General features: G+C 52.2%; 1 protein-coding gene across 1 annotated transcript; it reads right to left on the bottom strand.

The window, feature by feature from the left end:
- Nucleotides 1–418: 418 nt before the first annotated feature.
- On the bottom strand, nucleotides 419–19013 carry CAPN7 (calpain 7). The gene is made up of 21 exons (XM_061555984.1): nucleotides 18612–19013; nucleotides 17283–17391; nucleotides 16168–16331; nucleotides 14101–14168; nucleotides 13155–13409; nucleotides 12971–13057; nucleotides 12631–12757; nucleotides 11021–11106; nucleotides 9562–9655; nucleotides 9239–9385; nucleotides 8606–8712; nucleotides 8126–8246; nucleotides 7807–7951; nucleotides 7001–7100; nucleotides 6333–6471; nucleotides 6071–6146; nucleotides 5633–5778; nucleotides 4265–4327; nucleotides 3424–3554; nucleotides 2288–2377; nucleotides 419–2118 (listed from the first exon to the last, which is right to left on the bottom strand). Exons 1-21 carry the CDS (start codon nucleotides 18711–18713, stop codon nucleotides 1971–1973), a joined length of 2505 nt encoding a protein of 834 aa, XP_061411968.1. The 5' UTR covers nucleotides 18714–19013; the 3' UTR covers nucleotides 419–1970.
- Nucleotides 19014–19756: the final 743 nt, after the last annotated feature.

The following is a 19756-nucleotide window of genomic DNA, read 5'->3' as shown; positions in this document are numbered from 1 at the left end:
AAGGTTTCGACCACGTTCCCCATTGCAGCTGCATGGGACAGTCCTGAACCTCGCCCATTTCCTCTCGGCATCAGGAGGGGAGACGATGCCGTTTCCAACTGCAAGGATGACAATCTTTGCAACCTTCATCAGCGAGCCGAGACCAGGCTGCTACTGTGACGCCAGTCAGAGCCATATGCAGTTACCGGTAACACAACCCTGGTCTGTACGAAGCCATGCTTTGTACGAGGGCCCTGGTTTGCACGAGGCCATGCTTTGTACGCCAGAGGGGGTGGGGGATTCTGTAATGACCATAGAGAGAGGTAGAAAAAACCGGTTACGAGTTCTCGCGGGTTGCGATGGGACGTCGGAATAAATAAATATCCACATTTCAAAGTGAATCAATTTTTTCATTTGACCAAATAAAGGAAAGACAATGTTAATATTCGAAAGCAATGTTTATTAAATAGGAAAATAATGAATAACTATTAATAAAGGAGCAAAAATCAACTGGCTTCGGTTGTTCACCACCTATCCCCGCAAGCCGACAATACGCGTCAACCCTCAACCACTCTGGTCGAGGACTTTTCACAAAGCATCTCATGCCGCACGGCATCAGATTTAAAGTCGCGTCCAGACAAAATATCAATTGTAACATTTATATCGTGGATAAGATCTACACAATGGAACACAATTAATGTTTCTACTTTATGTTTTTGGTTCACCAACCGACCCCATCGAATAATAAATCATTTCCATCATGGCAAAATATACCTCTTCAGTTGAAATTGCATACGGTAATATCTAAACAGAACCTTTCCCCGTTTTAGTAAACACATTACACATTACACTCATCTCGGGTTTCCCAAATATGTTTGACATGGCGATACCTCAGACCTATATTTTGGCATCACTGTCGTGGGCACGGCCACCTCGTCCAGCACGTCAGGGCAACGTGGAAGAGTAGACCAAATACAGTTCCTTCTCGAGTTGACTCGAGCGCGAGGCCCTTCTGCCAGCAGTCGCTTGGGGAAGCAACTGCAGGGCCACACCTTTAACCCTTGTTGTTTAAGTCAAGGGAGCGAATCGCTACTTACATATTTAACCGCGAGCTCCTAACGCGACCCCCGTCTGGGGCTTACAACCCAGCGCTTGGGGAAATGCTGTACTATGCAGACAATTGCATAAACCGGTATTCAAAGGCAACAGTATTTTAACAGAATAAAAGTGCTTTAAATTACTTTCACTTAATGCTAGCTTTACAAAAAGAAATTGTAACTTTTGCGGTATGAAACATGCGTTGGGCTAGAACAAATATGTTCACATGATTAAGTTAAAATGTAAACTAAATTCACTTTTAATCCTTGTTAATGAACCCGGGAAGATTTGGGTAATAAATGCAGAGTAGAAAAATGTAGATTAAGTACACGATTTCCAAGAACCGCGATGCCATGTAAAACGGAGGCCAATTCGTTTGTGCCGAATCTGCTACGCACAACTCAGCTTCTCACTGCAGCAGCCACTGCCACCAACCGATTTGCACCGCCCACCGTCGCCGTTCATGCGAGCGACACATCCGGCAAGGTGCACAGAGCACGGCGAGTGGCTGAGAACACAATGTCAAGGTTCAAGGCAACCTATCATTCGACTACGTTTAGTTTACAATAAATTGAGCGACGCAAGACTATGTTGTCACTCATCTCAAGATGTCTCCTGGTGTTTTGGTACAAGATATTTAATCACTGCCACACCAGTCATTTCTGCAGGGGATGAGACGCCAGCCAGAGGACTGGTGGTCAGCATAGCTGAGCATTAAACCGATGTGTGTCCTGCCCAGGCTGTAAGTAAATATCAGGATTTTGGACGAGCGTCTTCGAAAACACCGCCGCCAACGATCGTTGGGCAACAAGAGCGTGTAATTCCCGCCACTCGGGTTTTCCCGATGTGCCGAATGATTGCTGCAATGGGTGGCGTGAAGACGACGGCCGCTGTTATCCCTGCAGTTTCGAGACTTTGATGGCTGCGGCCGTGTGTATGTCCAGGAAGAACGGGCCCTCTTGGCCAGGGAGGAAGGTGGTCGGGATGAGGTTGTAGATCCCAGCTGGCAGCGACTCCAATTCCAGGTAACAAAATCCGCTCCTGGGGAGAGAGCGACGAAGGTTCCGTCACACAGCGACTCGCAAATACATTTGAATGAGAGGTAAAATAAGAGATTCTCACGTGCACGATTTGATGCACGTGATCCTAAGAATACATTTTAATCGGTGGAATGAGTGCATCGCTACAGCATCGTGGGGGAGTTCCTTGCCTGTAATCTCCAGAGCCTTTCCTTGAGAACGCAGCTCCCGAGTCCCCCTCGGTGCTCACCACCACGAGCTCAAACCCCACGCTGTACTGCCTGCAACGGCAACGCCGCGCGTCACTTGTGGGAAGAAACAGCATTGTGCAGATTGCTACGAGACACGGGATATGTAACGGGACATCTCTTTCTTAATGTACTTATTCTGTCACCGTGTGTTTACCGCTGCAGAGCTTGCATGCAACACTGGAATGTCTTGCAGTGTGTCAAGTCTGCGGCTGACCCCACTGACACAACAGGAGAGGAGCAACCCGGGGGGTAGGCACACACGTACTTGTACACACATCGTATACACACACATGCAACGCACACAAGCACCGTGTGCACACACTACGTGCAGACACCACACACACACCAGCGCCAGAGCGCAGGTGAGACAGTGCTTGCGATGCCAGTGGCCTCCCAAGCAAGCCCTCAGGCGACGCATCCTGCAGCAGAGAGTCAAACCGAACCAAACACCAGAACTGGAAAGCAGCGTTAACCGCTTATTCTCTTTAACCCGAAAAGCCAACACCGAACCCCGATAAAATGCCTCGCTTTGGAAACAAAACCAAGAAAAAGGGATTCAGGAACCGGTTTTAACCGGTTCAAAAATATTAACGTCCCACTCTGTAGATGGGGTGTTAAACGTGAAACAGGCCAAAATCGCTCACCCTATGTTGCTGTTATTACCGATGATGCCAGCTACTTGTGCACTGAGCACGAGGTGGGAGAGACGGCAACACTGACCGGGGCTCGGGCGGCGATGTTCACACCGACTCGCACAGACAGGCGGCAGCGATAGAGGCGACTATTTTTCAACTGGATACATTTCTCTGCAGTTAAGACTACATTTTAATTTTAAGGGGTTAACTGTAATGTTATCTAAAACAATTATTGAACCAATATGCTACATTTTTACAAGTTTAAACTGGTTTGTAGCAAACGGTTAACTAGAACTCAACTTTCAGGGATTGAATCGTAACCGGTCCAAGTTTTGGGTTAACGATAAACCGTGTACACCCGAAAATCAATCGATGCGACTCCCCGCACTGCAGTAGCATGACCGTTGCGATAGCGTGGAGTGGGAACAAGGGACTACAAACTTGGGTCCTCGAATCTCCACGAGCAGTGGGCCCTTCTTGTCCACGCGCAGCTGGTACATGGGGTTACTCTTGTACGTGTCCCGATAGTTGGAGCAGCCGCCCGCCGAACTGCCCTCCCATTTCCCGGTGATCTACAAACAAACACAAAATCACGATCCGCTTCTTCACATCGCCACCGCTTCCGCTGAACGCGTCCGGGAGGGGGCGGCTGCTGTGGGAGTGACGATCACCACCGGGGTGGTGACGTGGTCTCGGCAGCGGCGGTAGATGGGTGCGCGGTTCGAAACCGGCGACTGCCCTCGTTACCGTCGGTGTATTGACCGTAAAAATACGTGCCGCTCGCTTCACAGTGGACTGTTAAAGGTCTCGTGTATGTATCTACGTGTGTATGTTGAACTTCTTTCACATCGTACGTAGCCAACCGTGCAAATCGGAGGTGCAAACGTCACCGACTCGAGTACGCCATCTGTGTGGCTGCTTCATGGTTCAATTTTGCCAATTGTGAAAAATGACACCGCAAATTATTTTAAATTGAATCTACATAGCAATCATCGCCCAACCCTCCTGGGCAAACCTGGCAGGACCCTCCTGAAAAAGAATCATAAGGCATCAGCAAGGCTTTCCTGGGTAAAATATATGGAATAAAGAAGAAGCAATAATGCTGTGTGTGCACTGTAGTTGGCTTCCTCCAGCGAGGGGTGCGAGGGATCTGGGCTGAAAAGGTCATCTCGAGGAGGTGGGCATGACTGCTGCCCCATCGTGCGACTCGCTGCTGAACGGGTGGCCAAACATTCAATGTGCACGGGCAGACAAATGAGACACAGTGTGCGTAGATACGCACCCGTTGATGTTTAGTGAATGAAAAAGGAATCTCCAAAAGGTTGAACTTGCCGGAGCCAAACACCTGCAATGAAGAGATTGCAAATGCAGCCAATGAACATCAGGGGATGAACACTCGCGGGATTTAGGGTCAAGAGCAAGGGCTCGAAGTCTACTTTTAATAGCGCACGGAGACTGGACAGGCATTTACGAGCTGCCCGTAATAGACGTGTCAATTTAATTTCCAAACACTTTAAAGTAAATTGACATTAAATTAGCTGACCACATCTGGTTCGGTCAGAATTTAAAATCCACGCAAGCACAATTCTGATAATCAGATCATCGTGAGCGAGGAATCTATTTAGCCCACCGCGTATTAAAGCAGCCGAGGCAAATTCTATTGCACAGCTGAGCCAAATATATCAAAGACAGTGCAGCCTCAACATTGGCTCACACATTAATTAAATTTGCATTGCAAACATGTTTTACTTTTGAATGTAAAACACATACTTCATGAAATAAGCCACCCATTAAACATAATTCGGGTAAATTACCACCAATGCATTTTAGTTAATCAGATCCATGGAATGACCACTAATTTACAAATGGCAGATTTTAACGTTGCGAAACTTCCAGTGACAGAATGAATGAACTCGAATTGAAATTGCGCTCCATCACGTAACAAAACGTCTCGCAGCGCACAACCTGCCCCCTATCGGCAGCTGTCCCTGTGCGGCACAAGGTCAGAGCGCCTGGTTCAAGGTCAGAGCGCCTGGCTCAGGGTCAGAGCGCCTGGCTCAGGGTCAGAGCGCCTGGCTCAGGGTCAGAGCGCCTGGCTCAGGGTCAGAGCGCCTGGCTCAGGGTCAGAGCGCCTGGCTCAGGGTCAGAGCGCCTGGCTCAGGGTCAGAGCGCCTGGCTCAAGGTCAGAGCGCCTGGCTCGAGGTCAGAGCGCCTGGCTCAGAGTCAGAGCGCCTGGCTCAAGGTCAGAGCGCCTGGCTCAGGGTCAGAGCGCCTGGCTCAAGGTCAGAGCACCTGGCTCAAGGTCAGAGCGCCTGGCTTAAGGTCAGAGTGCCTGGCTCAGGGTGAGAGCGCCTGGCTCAAGGTCAGCGCGCCTGGCTCGGCAGTGGACCTTGGTCTGCCAGGAGCAAGGACAAAATTTCCATGCAAGTAATTGGTGGGTAACTTTTTAAATATTTAGTTTTGCAAATTAGAAGATTGACATTGTACGTTTTTTTTAGCTATGGTGTGGAAACCAGGAGAGCCTGGAGGAAACCCGTGCAGAACAGGCGGAGAGCACACAAACTCCACAGAGAGTCGGGAATCAAACCCAGGTCCTTCTTGCCATGAGACGCGAGTGGGGTGCGATACGACGCGGGTGCGGTGCCCTCACCCGCAGCGTGTACTGGATGGTGTTGTGCTTCTCGTACTGCGACACCACGAGCGTGTACACCGTCTTGCCCGGGTCCTTGACGGTCAGCTTGGTCAGGTAGTGGGGGCTGTTAATGCGGATGCCGTCGATGTACGGCGCTGGGTCACCTGTCAAGAGCCAAAACGGCAGCGGGTTGTGAGGATACCTATGTACGCACGAAGCACAAACACGTGGGCAATTACAATGACTAACACACGGGCCAATGTATTACTTTGGGAAACAGGGCCGATGCTTACTGTGCGTCTCGGTAGAGTGGACAGAAACACGACTACCGCGTCGTGGGGCGTTGGGAGGGGATACACCTTCCAAGACCTTTCCAAGATAAGGCTTGCGATAAGACAGAAGTCAGCAGGTATGCCGGGGTCCAGTGTGGGTTGTTCCAGGATGGGGTCTACTCACTGGGGTAGTAGATCTTTTTCCCGTTGGTCTTGTAAACCAGGAGCGTGAAAAACACCTTGTTCTCCGCAAAGTCGTCCTGCAAAAAGGACAGTGGAGGAGAGCAGCGAGAGACGGGCTGCACTGAGAACCCCGCGGGGGCGTGCGAACGCCGCCTGACCCGACGATAAAAGCCTTCGCGAGCCTCCCGAGCCTCCTGTGGCAAGCAGCTGCAAGCTGGGGACCTGCCACGACGGGAGGTCGCCGCCCCCCTCCCCCGCCTCACCTTGTCGGTGATGTGCCGGGTGAGCAGCACCCACACGGCCGCAGCCCCTCCCTGGGGACACTGCACCTCCAGGCGGTACTGGGGGTTGTTGCCCAGGCTGTACGCGTCTCGCACGGGGCCCTTTTCCGAGCTCCACTGGCTGGAGGCACACGGGGGGCGAGGGGCAACTTTAGATGCAAAGCGGACGGTGGGATATTATATGAAGAGCTGCGACCACTTGGTGCAGTTTGCCGGGCTGGGCTGTGCTGTGTCTTCAGCATTTCTTCTCTCCAATTCTGGCTGCGTGCTGCTGCGGTCCTCTTCCGCAGTTGAACTTTGGCGAGCACAAAGATATCCAGCAGGAGCGACTGCTCTGCCGATTGAATGACTGATGCTTCTACAAATTCAATTATAAAATAAGTGACCACGGGCTCTGCTCATGCCGACAGGATTTATCCCCCCGTTATTTTGTTCAACCACATACACGAGCTACATCTTTCATGTATTGTTGTTTTGAAAGCTATTAATCATTGTTTTTATTTTTTTAAATATTTCATCTGGATGCTCCCTCGAGACGGAACATTTCGTTTGCAAGAGGGTCCAGGCTGTCAATGTGACACACGCCAAGCAAACACACAATGACACCACACATACGAGCGTTTGAAATGTACAACTCGGCATGTGCCTACCTGTGCAGACAGGTCGTCTCCGGGAAGATGGAAGGGTTCCAGCTGAGGTAGATCACATCGTAAAATGCGCAGGCAGCCTCCCAGTCAATCCAAAACACACCTGCCGTGGCACACGCAAACGGAGCACCATCACGCACGCTCACCGTGCTCGCAGTGGAAGGCCACCGTAACCTTGGGTGACCGGCACAGCCGATAGAATGCCACCAAGGCAGACCGGATTCTGGGAAACAGCCTCTAGGTCAGAGCAGCAATCAAGGAAGAAGCCGTAGGCGTCTCTCCAAGCCTCAACAGAAGCTAAAACTGTCGACCCTGGCATTCTCCATGTGCGCCATCTCAACAAAGAGGGGCCCTCTCACGCCGCGACAAAAGTGAATTGCCTGGCCAGGTTCCAGCGCCAGCACGACATGGACGTGCCAGGCCGTCCAGGAACATCTCCCCAAGCGTGACAAACAAGATGCACGATGCGACATCGCCGGACACACTATGGCGCGGCAGCACCGTGCCTAAACGCGGAGCGGCAACCTTCGTGAAGAGAGCGCTCGCGGACTCGCGCTACGCGCTCCCCGACTTGTCGCTGACTTTATCCATCGCTAAGACAATCGGCGACCCGCACATGTCCAATGTCTACAAGCCACCAGACCGTGAAAGGCCTTCATCCAGTGCTACCTACTCCACCAGTGTTCATACATCAGCTTTGTCAACTAAACGTGTCAGAAATATACAACACCATCTTATCCATAAATTTGGCTTCTTGTAGGTTACGGAAGGATTCCATCACAGCTGACCTGAAATCCCCATGAGCGTACCATCGTCTGTCTTCTGCGCTTTCTTTAGGTCGTAGTTCAAGGCCTTTTGAAGGCCCGGAGTCCAGTTCTTCTCGTCGCGCTCACTGTAGCGGCCCTTCCAGCGCAGGTGACTCCACGGGTTCTTCAGCTGCAGGAACTTCACGCCCTACTCACTCAAACAGAAACATCCCCTGTATAGCCTTCGCAGACTTTTGGAGCAAGTGTTGTTAGCGAGGCAGGAGAGAGCCCAAGTCACTGAGTAGGATCTTGAAGTTGTTTGGGGATTGCATTGGGAGCCAGTGGCACGATCAGCACACAGACAGACAGACACAGCATGTACCTGTGCCTCGCGAATGTCCAGCACTGCATATGCATGCGTGGGGACCAAGCCTCTCTGCTCCCCCTCTTCATCCGTCATCACTCCTGTGGCTATGGTGATGAGGACGTCCCCGTGGTGAAACCTACACTGCAATTCGCAGTTCACAAGCCACGTTCAGCTACAGCCAGACATCCCGGGCCCCACGCAGTCGCAGTGTGGCTAAGTGGTGTCAATTACTCAATAGGCACCTTCAACAAAGCGGCACGGCGCTGCATGCATAACTCGAGTTACTTTTGAATACATTTTACAAAACGGAATTACTGCAAGAAGTGTTTTTTGTCATCGATGCAGAATTATCAGACTCTTAGTTTTCAATTGAAGTGGAGCGCTCAAGCACACGACTGCGATGGTCATATCCACGTTTGGCAGCGCGCCGCTCCGAAAGCAAGCAGAGGCAGCGGCTGAGCAAACGGCGCACTGTGCCGAGACCGCAGGCCGCACCGCTGATGGAGCATGTTGAAGGTGGCCTCCTTGTTGAAGAGCTGGTGCTCCGAGTGCATGGAAATGCGCTCCGGAATCCAGCCGGTCAGCGCATGCAGGTCGATGTTCTGTACAGGCGCACACAACGCCAACGTATTTTAACCCGACTGCGCATGAAACGCTGCGCATTGTAACGCGTTGCGCGGCATCCGCAGGTGAAGCGATCCCCCGCCCGAGTCCCATTTGTCACCGTGGCCAAAGCCGCCGATGCCGCCACGCACCGCACCACCAACGCACGCTCCCCTCCACCAGATGGCGCAGCTGCTGCTACTGCTGCTGCACAATAAACACGCAGCCACCTCCAAGACATCATCCCTCCATCTGCTCTGAGATCGCCGTGGGGACAACTTCAGTGCCCGTGTCGGCAATCGGCCCTCCCCTCCCCCCATCCCGCTCACGCATCCCACCCCCCAGCACAGACGTTTGTTCTACATCTATATATAATTACACAAATGTGATCAAAAATAACATTTGAAGGAAACAGATGGTTTCAATGCCAATTATAAAGATTTAGGTAACAAAGACTGACACCGCACTTCCGATTAGCACGTTTGGCTACGTACGGTGCGAAAGAAATTCAACATGCATACTCACAGAATTGGAACCAGGGAAGTCGTAGCCTCCCATCACCTTCATATAGGCCTTCTCAATGAGCGAGACCCACAGCTCGTTGTGGTTGGTGGAGTAGGAGCACAGGAGCTCCCCGCTGTGGTCCACTGGCAAGTAGTCGTCAATGATGACCTACACCAACACACACACCCAATCTGAATCTTCACTTATCCTGAAGGAATCCGATGAACTACAAAGCTCTTTGTCACAGATGTCCAGGTGCTTCACAGAGGTTTCAAAACATCCGACGTGCGAGTCTGTTGCGCAGGGATTTTTTGAAAGAAACGTGACGGAACCGGAGTTCGTACCTTCCTGGCGACGCCGTTAATGTGCAGCTTGACCATGTACTTGCCGCAGGGATTGTACTCGGGCTCTCCTCGCTTGTTTTGGGGGAAGATGATGCTGTTCCAGGATAATCGGCAAAACAATTCACAAGAGTGTGAAAGTGGACAGCTAAAATTTCAGGGCGGTGACATGGCCCAGCCCTAACGCCTTTTGTTGCAGAGCATTGCGGTTCAAATACGGGAGCTTACCCTGATTATTACTGCGGGTGTGTATGTATATATGATGCACAAGTATCCCTCACATTCTGTCTCTCCCAAACACGCATGAAACCAAAAATGATTCTCTTGCTGAGGACATTCACAGAAAAATGTCGCCATTCCCAATTCACAATATTTTTTCGAGAAATAACATCCAATACAACCATTGGGAGCCAATTTGATGTGGACGAGTGACCCGCATTTTATTGGTAGAATTTTCCGGAATACGGGTTTCCCATTGATTTACATCGAGAAGCGATGTCTAGGCATGACGTCATCGACCCTTGAGCCGTACCTATGGCTTCCACACGGTGACATCACCCCACAGAGCCGGGGACGACATGATGACGTCATCACACTTAGCGCCGACTCCTCACACAACGCAGGATGACGTCACCCGCATCCCACAGCATTGAGCTGGGTTTGCGCAGCGAAATGAGAAAAATTACTGGGAAACGGATAGAAATTAATCGTCGCCCCCTACTGCAAAATCTTAGCAGTCTTGGTACTCAGTGAAGCTTTCTTAGGAAAACAAGCACAAAAATAACTATTTTAAGAGCTCTATATTCCGATTTGGGGAATATAAACGTACATCTTATTCATCATCAATAATCCAGAATGAACAACTTTTCAAGTATGGTTTTGAAGAACTTTGGCCCAAAAGGATTTCACTCATCACTGAGATCAGCAGCATCCAGCCCTAGCACGTGCACATTTATACGAAGGTAATAACACACCTACATGGGAGGAAATGACAAATCGGCTGTTTGTAAAGGCTGCAGTCTTACAGAAGGACTTAGGACAAAGCCTTTAATATCCCTGCATCCCTTGCGAGCAGCGGTTCAGTGCGGTGTGCAAGTCCAATCTGAACGACGGAGTGCTGAGCTACCCAAGGGCGTCAAGGTCGCCACCTGCTGGCTTGGCAGGATACGGCAGCACAGCGAGTGTGCTCATTTCTACCCCCGAGGACACTCCAGTTCCCACCGACATGTATAAACGCTCATTCATGGAGTTGGCCAATCATCCCAATACAGGACCACAGAATTCGGGCATTTGTTGGCACAGGTTCTGGTCGCCTTCTCGTTTGTGGTTTCCCCACGCCTCGGTGCGGAACAGCTGTGCGCGTTACAGAATCCACGGCGGTTTGCGATGCCATTCGCACGAATGGTGCGATAGGGAAAACCCCCCAAAAATATTGTGATCATTAACCGAGTGCCCCTTTCACCTGGTTATCAGCTGCTTCTTGTAGCGGCGCTCGTAGGCTGCACTGATGGCCAGAGACGCCACGAAGGAGCAGTCTGACACCACCGTCTGTCGGAGCACGCGCGCACGCAGACGTGGAATACCATCACGATGTCGACTACACAGTGCGCACAATGAGCTCGTGCCACTGATCGTACATTCATGTTCACCAGACCTGTGTGTGTGCAGTATCTAGAGCCATCGTTAGCATGTTATAGTTTAAAAAAAAATAACAAATGAATGTGGAAACTAATAAGTTGTGCTTTGATACTAGTAACCGTATGAGGGCCCATCACGTGCAACATCTAACCAGCACTGGCATGAAGAATATATTGTCAGCGGATAATGCCTCCTTCATTTATCTGTCTCTTCACATAAAAGTGAACGTATTTTTCATGCAGCCCATAGTCCCCACAGCCTTCAAGGAGTGCAATCATTTCAGAAAATTGTTGAAAACTGACATGTATTGCAAAATAGATTTAACATGAGTAAAGCAGCACCTGCTAGCATATCATCAATCATAATGAGCACAGCAGAGATATAAGCAGAGAACACATTCCACAAGCCATCTGCAAGTCATTTAGGAAACATGCTACTTCATAACTCTATAGCCGTTGAAGACACTGATTAGACTTGACAGATTAACCAGCCATCGAACAGGTGATGTGACGACTGCAAAACCATAACGCTGCCAGTTCTCTTGGAGGCTCAATCGTGACACATGACAGCCACTTCTCCCATCAGCCCCATCCATTTGAACAAATCCACACCCACCCAATCACAAGTCCCGCCCAGCGGATGGGGCACCCAGACTGATGCTGGTCCCGCCCACTGCTTCGAGAGACTGCCCACGACACAGGTAGCCCCACCCACTACACAGGTAGCCCCACCCACCTGCCTTAGGCCCACCCACTACAGGTAGCCCCACCCACCTGTCTTAGACCCACCCACTACAGGTAGCCCCACCCACCTGTCTTAGCCCCACCCACTACAGGTAGCCCCACCCATCTGTCTTAGGCCCACCCACTACACAGGTAGCCCCACCCACCTGGCTTAGGCCCACCCACTACACAGGTAGCCCCACCCACCTGGCTTAGGCCCACCCACTACAGGTAGCCCCACCCACCTGTCTTAGGCCCACCCACTACAGGTAGCCCCACCCACCTGTCTTAGGCCCACCCACTACAGGTAGCCCCACCCACCTGTCTGAGGCCCACCCACTACAGGTAGCCCCACCCATCTGTCTTAGGCCCACCCACTACACAGGTAGCCCCACCCATCTGGCTTAGGCCCACCCACTACACAGGTAGCCCCACCCACCTGGCTTAGGCCCACCCACTACAGGTAGCCCCACCCACCTGTCTTAGGCCCACCCACTACAGGTAGCCCCACCCACCTGTCTTAGGCCCACCCACTACAGGTAGCCCCACCCACCTGTCTGAGGCCCACCCACTACAGGTAGCCCCACCCACCTGTCTTAGACCCACCCACTACAGGTGGCCCCTGCCCACCATTATCAGTACAGGTAGCCATAAAATATTAAATTGGGGACTGTTTGGTGGCCTTATAACGAGGACCAGAGTCAAGCAGTACCTGCTTGATGCTGAAGCTTGAGATGGCGTAGATAACAGTGGGGTTGGTGCAGATATCTGATGGCCGCACCCATCGAGCAAACCTGTCCTTCTGCTTGGGAGCCAGTGCCAGCTTCCCGTGCTCATCACTGGGCAACAGCAGACAAGACGCAAAGCATTTGCAACTAGTTAGAGAAAACACAAGTGACATATTCCACTTAATAGCTCACGTGCCACATACTGATTAAAAAGTAAACGCGCTGATATCCAAAAAAACAAGGGCGATTATTAGCTTGAGACAAACAGAAAATGGCTTCACCGTTGCTTGGTTGTGTGTGGACAGAAATCAAAGGAACACCGACCTGAACGGTATCGGGAACGCAAAACGTTCCTTGAGATCCAATTCCAAGAAAGGCACGTACTTCAAGCCGTTGATGAGCGAAGTTGTCCTGCAAGAGAAAACACACGGATGCCCTGTCTGCACGCCGCTCCTCCATCGTGCAGCGCGACAAACGAATCTGCGCCATAAAAGTACCGAGAATTCACCTGAGCACCGTGATCTCCTCGTCCCTGTACGACTCGGTCGCCGACGGCGGCGGGCCATGTGGCTTTGAGGGACCCCCAGGGCCCCGGCCGCCTCCGGGCCTCCCGGGACCCGCGGGCCCCCGGCCGCCCCCCTCATTGTTGAAGTCAAAGCCCAGGGGGGGCACCCGGCGGACGGGCTGCGAGGGGTACCGCTGCGCCCCGTCGCTCTCCGAGTGCACGGCCGCCACGTTCGAAGCGCCCTTAAGCTTCTCCGCCCTGAGAGCAAACAGCGGCCGGGCCGGTGGTGGTGCGGAGGTCAGCGCGACTGTGACTCACGCATTCCCCGATAAGTTCAACCAAAACCTTTAAATAGCCGGGCGGTGGTGGCGTACTCCTATTATCCAGCACTGTGCAGGCGAAGGTTGGTGGATCACACATGAAGGTGTGTTGAACTTATTTCGCACCGTACGTAGCCAACCGTGCTAATCGGAGGTGCGGGTGTATCGCCTTCGCCTGGCGAGCCAAGCGATGGAACCCTCGACACCCACGGGAGTTTTACAACGTTCGCTTGATGCTCCAACCCTGGATGCCTCCGCACAGTACTCGATTAGAGGCGTGTGCGCCACCACCGCCAATTGCACGAAATTATTAGGACTGGAAATCTTCCAACACCCACGATCAATAGCCACCTGCATGCATATCATGTGGAAAGGGGTGACTCATGGAGATCTTGGCATTCAGGCTTGCTTATTTTCAGCAGCAGCAAGTAAAACAATAACTTAAAACTCTTGTGCCAAACAAGCACAGCTGACATGCAGGAGTGTGAACTCGTGCACAATCGTGATCGGCCCTCCTGCTTGCATTAATGAGTCACGAAGCGTGCAGAGCTACATAGAGAACTTTAATCACAAAAGCAGAGACTGAATGGCAACAAGCATTCCTTTGCGAGCGAGTGGCACCGGCATACCTCTCTTCAGCCTGTTCGGCTAGCTTGTTCAGTTTACTCTGTAGATCTTTATCTGCGGTGGCATTTTTCTAAAAAAAGAAAAGTCGCATTTCACAATTACAAACACTTCACTGGGTTTCAAATGCTATACCTCCATACGTATGACTTCCAGCACAAGAGAAAATAGCCATTGAACAGTATTGACTAGTGACAACTTAGCATTGCATTAAACAACCGATCAAATATTGTGTGAGTTCACTTGATCCAAGAAAACCATGATCCAAGAGGACAATTTTAAGGAAATTGTTGCCAGCAACAGTCGCCAACAAAAGTGACTCTGGCAACTGGGTGGGTAATGGAATCGAGTGACAGTTCTCTAAAATCAAAGAAGTGTTGGCTTAGCAATGATGGTCTACAAACTGAATTCATCTGTTGATTCAACATCTCAGAGGCACACTATGCCCATCATGGCCCACCTCACCACACCACCTCACCACACCCTCACACATCTCACCACACAATCTCAACACCCCACCACACCCTCACACATCTCACCACACCCTCACACATCTCACCACACCATCTCACCACACAGCCTCAACACCCCACCTCACCACACACATCTCACCACACCATCTCACTGCACAGTCTCAACACCCCACCTCACCACACCCTCACACATCTCACCACACCATCTCACCACAGTCTCAACACTGATGTTGGTTATGAGCAGGAATAGAACTCGGTTCGCCAGGTTCGTAGTGCAACAGCATAACTATCACACTACCGCTCTCCATGCACACACCGACACGATGGGTTTCAGCCTTGAACTTTAGCCAGCCACAAGCAGATCCCCGAGGGCTCCGTGTTGATTTTATTTTTCTCCCCAAGAACGTTGCTATGTGGCTTCGGTTCTCAGTACATGGGGAAGTTGGCTCTCCAAGAAGGGGGAGCGACAACACTCTGGCAATGGGATCTGATGCAGGGAGGGTGAGGATTATGATAATAAATATCAAGGCCCAACGGCAAATTAAGTTCCAGGAGCGATATCCCTTCATTCAGTCGGTAAAGGTGTCGTAAGGATTTTACGTGTAAAAAATGGAACATTGAAAAAGTATCGGCGCCAAAAGCTGAGTGAGCCTCTGCTAGAAGGGAGAGGCACGGCAAGGAGAGAGCCAGCGGCTTTGCAGGGCACCGATGACCGAGAAGGACATCATCATCATCATCACCACGCCGGAGAGGAAGGTGGGGCACAAGAGATAGCAACTCAGACTTGCCCTCTGACTTCGCGATTTCGAGATCCCTGCATTGTTCTCTCTCCACCTGCTGCCAAAGTCTGTGCCCCATCTCGACAACGTAGGCTCGCGATCCGCACACTCAGTGTAGGAACTTTGTTGTTCTGGCCGATATAACACATTTTTAAGAATTAATGTGCGTTACATAATGCATGGGGGCCTAGCCCATTGTTTAGGTTCTGTAGCAAGTGTGTGGAAGGGAACAAGTCCCGTTTCACAAAATTCAGGAGATTAGCGCGGTTGGCCATTGTCTTTGGATGAGTTGTTCATAGACGGCCAGAGGCACAGTGGCTCCGCAAGGTGAATACATTGGGGCAAACAGGAAAACCAGTCTGGGTATGTAGGACTTACGTGATATTTATCAGGATTTAAGAGGTGCAAGTAGCAGCTCGGTGGTGAGTGGATGTCATTGCGACGGATGGCAAAAGCCCCTCGATGGAACAAACACCCTCAGCTCTGAATCCAGTCACCCAGAACAGGACACAGAATCCCCGTGAACCGGATTATCTGCGTAAAGCAGGGGGGCACCAAGGAGTGTGATGCCCCCTCCCGCAGTGGAGTGATTGGAAGTTGCCATCCAATTTGCCCACGAGGGTGGAGCTGCTTTGGGCAACGACATTATTGTGTTTTTGTTACGACAGGAAACGCTGCTGCAACCGTTGACAATGTCCAAAGCCGGCAAAAGTTGCCCTAAAATTGCCCCAGTGGATCGTGGCCTGTACAGTACGAATAATAGTGACGCTGCCGGAGTGGAATGTTCGCAGTGGGCTCGGGTGAAAGGTGCTTCTCTCACCGTGTTGATGCACAGTTCCTTGGTCTTCTTGTAGAGGTCTGCCGCTTCCTCCTCATTGTTCTTCTCCTCCGCTTCGAACGCCTTCTTGCACAGGAAGTACGCTCGCTCCGTCGCCACCTGCTGGGCCGACTTCAGCTGCCCCCTCTGTCCTGAACTGGCCTGGACTGTCACACGACGAGCAACGGTTGACAACGTTATACTGGTAGGAACCTCCTGGTTACACCAGCCCACAGGGGATTATTGTGTCCGTCCGTCGTGCAGGGAGGGGCTGGGTGGGGAGGGAGGGGCCGGGTGGGGAGGGGAGGGTGGGGCTGGGTGGGGAGAGTGGGGAGGGGCTGGGCGGAGGGGAGGGTGGGGAGGGGCTGGGTGGGGAGGGTGGGGAGGGGCTGGGTGGGGAGGGTGGGGAGGGGCTGGGTGGGTAGGGTGGGGAGACAGGCTGGGTGGGGAGGGTGGGGAGTGGGAGGGGTGGGGTTGGGTGGGGAGGGGCTGGTCACCCCGTAGTGCCCTTATAAAACTCAACGTTTAACCTACTCACGCCGGCTTGTGCCCGCCCTCACAGTCGGCCATATTTGCGGAATACACCACGCCGCCGTTGACCCTGGCCATTGACCGAGCAACCCAACGTTCCTACCAGCTCCCTCCGCAGGAATGTGTAAACCCTGCCACTGCCATCGGTGGTCAGGGCTTATGCCCAGCCTATGGGCGATGAAGGGTGTTTATTTTGTAGGTGTATAAGACGTGCAAAATAACATTACACAGAGTGTGCGAGGTATGTTGTGGCAATGGCTGTAAGATCCGGCGAAGGAATCCGTGGCAAGGAGCGGGGGGGCATCAGCGGCGTCGGTCGCGTATTGCATTTTCGTGATTTTTTTTTACTTTAAAAAACCATTCCTCATCTTGCCTTTCACATTTTAACACTATCCCGCCTCTCGACAACGTACGGCAATGTTTCAACGTGATATATACAGTACCGTTGCCGTGTTGACACAGAAAATACAATGGCAACATGCTTCATTGACATAATAAGCAGGAGCGTCGATCGATGAGCCTCTTGACCACAGCCCTGCTGTGGTGCACGAGTGCCCCTGGGGTCACATCGGCGAGGAGCTACTCACCCGTGGCCTGCAGCACTTCAACGCGGTCGAGGTACTCGTGCGCCTTCTCGGCCAAGCGCTCTGCCCGCGAGCCAGCCTGCAGGGCGTACAGCAGGGCCTGGGCAGCCTCCTGCCACACAACAACACGCACACACACACGTGTCATGTACAACACACGAGCAGCACCACGTGTGCACGCGCACACACGTGTCATGTACAACACACGAGGAGCACCACGTGTGTCATGTACACAGTTCGAGTGCTTGATTATGTATGCCAAGCTCGGAAAACGATGAACGAGTTCACAGATACCAAAGGTGTACCGTGCTGTTCCCCAGAGCGGGCCGATGACTTGGACGAAGCCTCTAAGGAATACTCGTCCATGTGTTCTTGCGATGATTGTGGTTCTATGTGTAAACAAATAAGCGCGTCTTTAAATGGGGCAACTGGTGAACCTGAAACTAAACTTTACCAGGTAAGGCCCACAGAGCTATGAAGCTCTTTATCAGAAGGGGCCTGGCTCAACTAGAAGCGGCGTATCACGTGGACATCTGTAGCAGCCAAATACTCCAAGTATACAGCAGCAGGCGTCAGGGGTCGGGATTGAACCCACAACCACCTGCATACCAGGCGAGGTCGTTAACATGCAACGAGTAGGGGCACCCACGCCGGTCTGGGACGATGACGACAGTTTCATCTTATCGCTAAGTTGGAGAACAATTCATTCTAGTGTGTAGTGGTGGTGGTGGTAGTGGTGTGTGTAGTGGTGGTGGTAGTGGTGGTGTGTGTAGTGGTGGTGTGTGTAGTGGTGGTGTGTGTAGTGGTGGTGTGTGTAGTGGTGGTGTGTGTAGTGGTGGTGTGTGTAGTGGTGCTGTGTGTAGTGGTGCTGTGTGTAGTGGTGGTGTGTGTAGTGGTGCTGTGTGTAGTGGTGCTGTGTGTAGTGGTGCTGTGTGTAGTGCTGGTGGTAGTGGTGTTGTGTGTAGTGGTGGTGGTAGTGGTGCTGTGTGTAGGTGGTGGTGCTGTGTGTAGTAGTGGTGCTGTGTGTAGGTGTAGTAGTGGTGGTGGTGGTAGTGGTGGTGGTAGTGGTGGTGCTGTGTGTAGTAGTGGTGCAGTGTGTAGTAGTAGTGGTGGTAGTAGTAGTGGTGGTGTTCGTGGTGGTAGTAGTAGTGGTGGTGTTCGTGGTGGTAGTAGTTGTGGTAGTGCTGTGTGTAGTGGTGGTTGTAGTGGTGGTAGTAGTAGTGGTGGTGTTAGTGGTGGTAGTAGTTGTGGTGGTGCTGTGTGTAGTGGTGGTAGTAGTAGTGGTGGTGTTAGTGGGTGAACGTGGCCGCGTGGCGCCGCCGCCGCCGCCACCTTGTAGAAGAAGACGGCCTCCCCGTACTCGCCGCCCTCGTCTCTGACCACGCCGAGGCGCGCGAACTTCACGGCGTCCTGCTCCAGCTTCGTCGCGTCCATGGCGGGGCCGACCGCGCTACCTCCTCAGCATCGACACGTGTCCGCTAAACAACAACAGCAACAACAACACCGCCGTCGCTGTAGTTGTTGTTGTTGGTGGTGGTGGTGGTGGCTCCAGCGGAGGCCGAGCGCCACTGGCTGGGCTCGCGGTCACGTCCGGGGGCCCCGGGGGCGGGCGGCCGCGGCTTCAGTCGCTTCCTCCAGATGGCATCGCAGCCCGCGGTTTGCGTCCGGCGAGCGCCGAGTTCAGCTTCTCGGACGCCGGCGGGAAAGAGCTTCGTCGCTTTTCGGGTTTTACCTTCCCGCACTGACGCTGCGGCGTCAACGCTTCTGACGTCATCGCGCAGTGCGTCGTGACGTCACGGATGTTGACCGACGTGAGTTTTCTTTTTGTCGTTACGATAAAAAAAACATCGTCGTCGACAATTACTTTAGTCTCGTCGGGAGCGTAAACTTTGTTTCAAATTCATTTTAATGTTTTGGTAAAAAAAAATTGGAATGTCATGACGACGTAAGACGTTGTCATCGGATCGCGTGGCGCGGTGACGTCACGCGATTGCGACATCGGTGCGTGGCGCGGTGACGTCACGCGATTGCGACATCGGTGCGTGGCGCGGTGACGTCACGCGGACCGCGCCCCGTGATTGGTGGCGGCGCGCGTGGCCACTCGGTCGCTGTGGACTCGGAGACAGGTGAGGAGCTCCTCACCGCAAACTTCCACAACTCACCACAAACTCTACTCACCACTCACCACAGACTCTACTCCTCACCACAGACTCTACTCACCACAGACTCTACTCACCACTCACCACAGACTCTACTCCTCACCACAGACTCTACTCCTCACCACAGACTCTCACCACTCACCACAAACTCACCACGAACTCTACTCACCACTCACCACAAACTCACCACAGACTCTACTCACCACTCACCACAAACTCACCACAGACTCTACTCACCACTCACCACAAACTCTACTCACCACTCACCACAAACTCTACTCACCACTCACCACAAACTCTCACTCACCACCACGGCCT

Source organism: Lethenteron reissneri, chromosome 21 (genome assembly GCF_015708825.2).
Source record: "Lethenteron reissneri isolate LAM-NWPU_2019-01 chromosome 21, ASM1570882v1, whole genome shotgun sequence".
In the NCBI taxonomy this organism is placed as follows: domain Eukaryota; kingdom Metazoa; phylum Chordata; class Hyperoartia; order Petromyzontiformes; family Petromyzontidae; genus Lethenteron; species Lethenteron reissneri.
The sequence above is the reverse complement of the archived record's forward strand: the minus strand, read 5'-3'. Positions and strand labels throughout refer to the sequence as shown.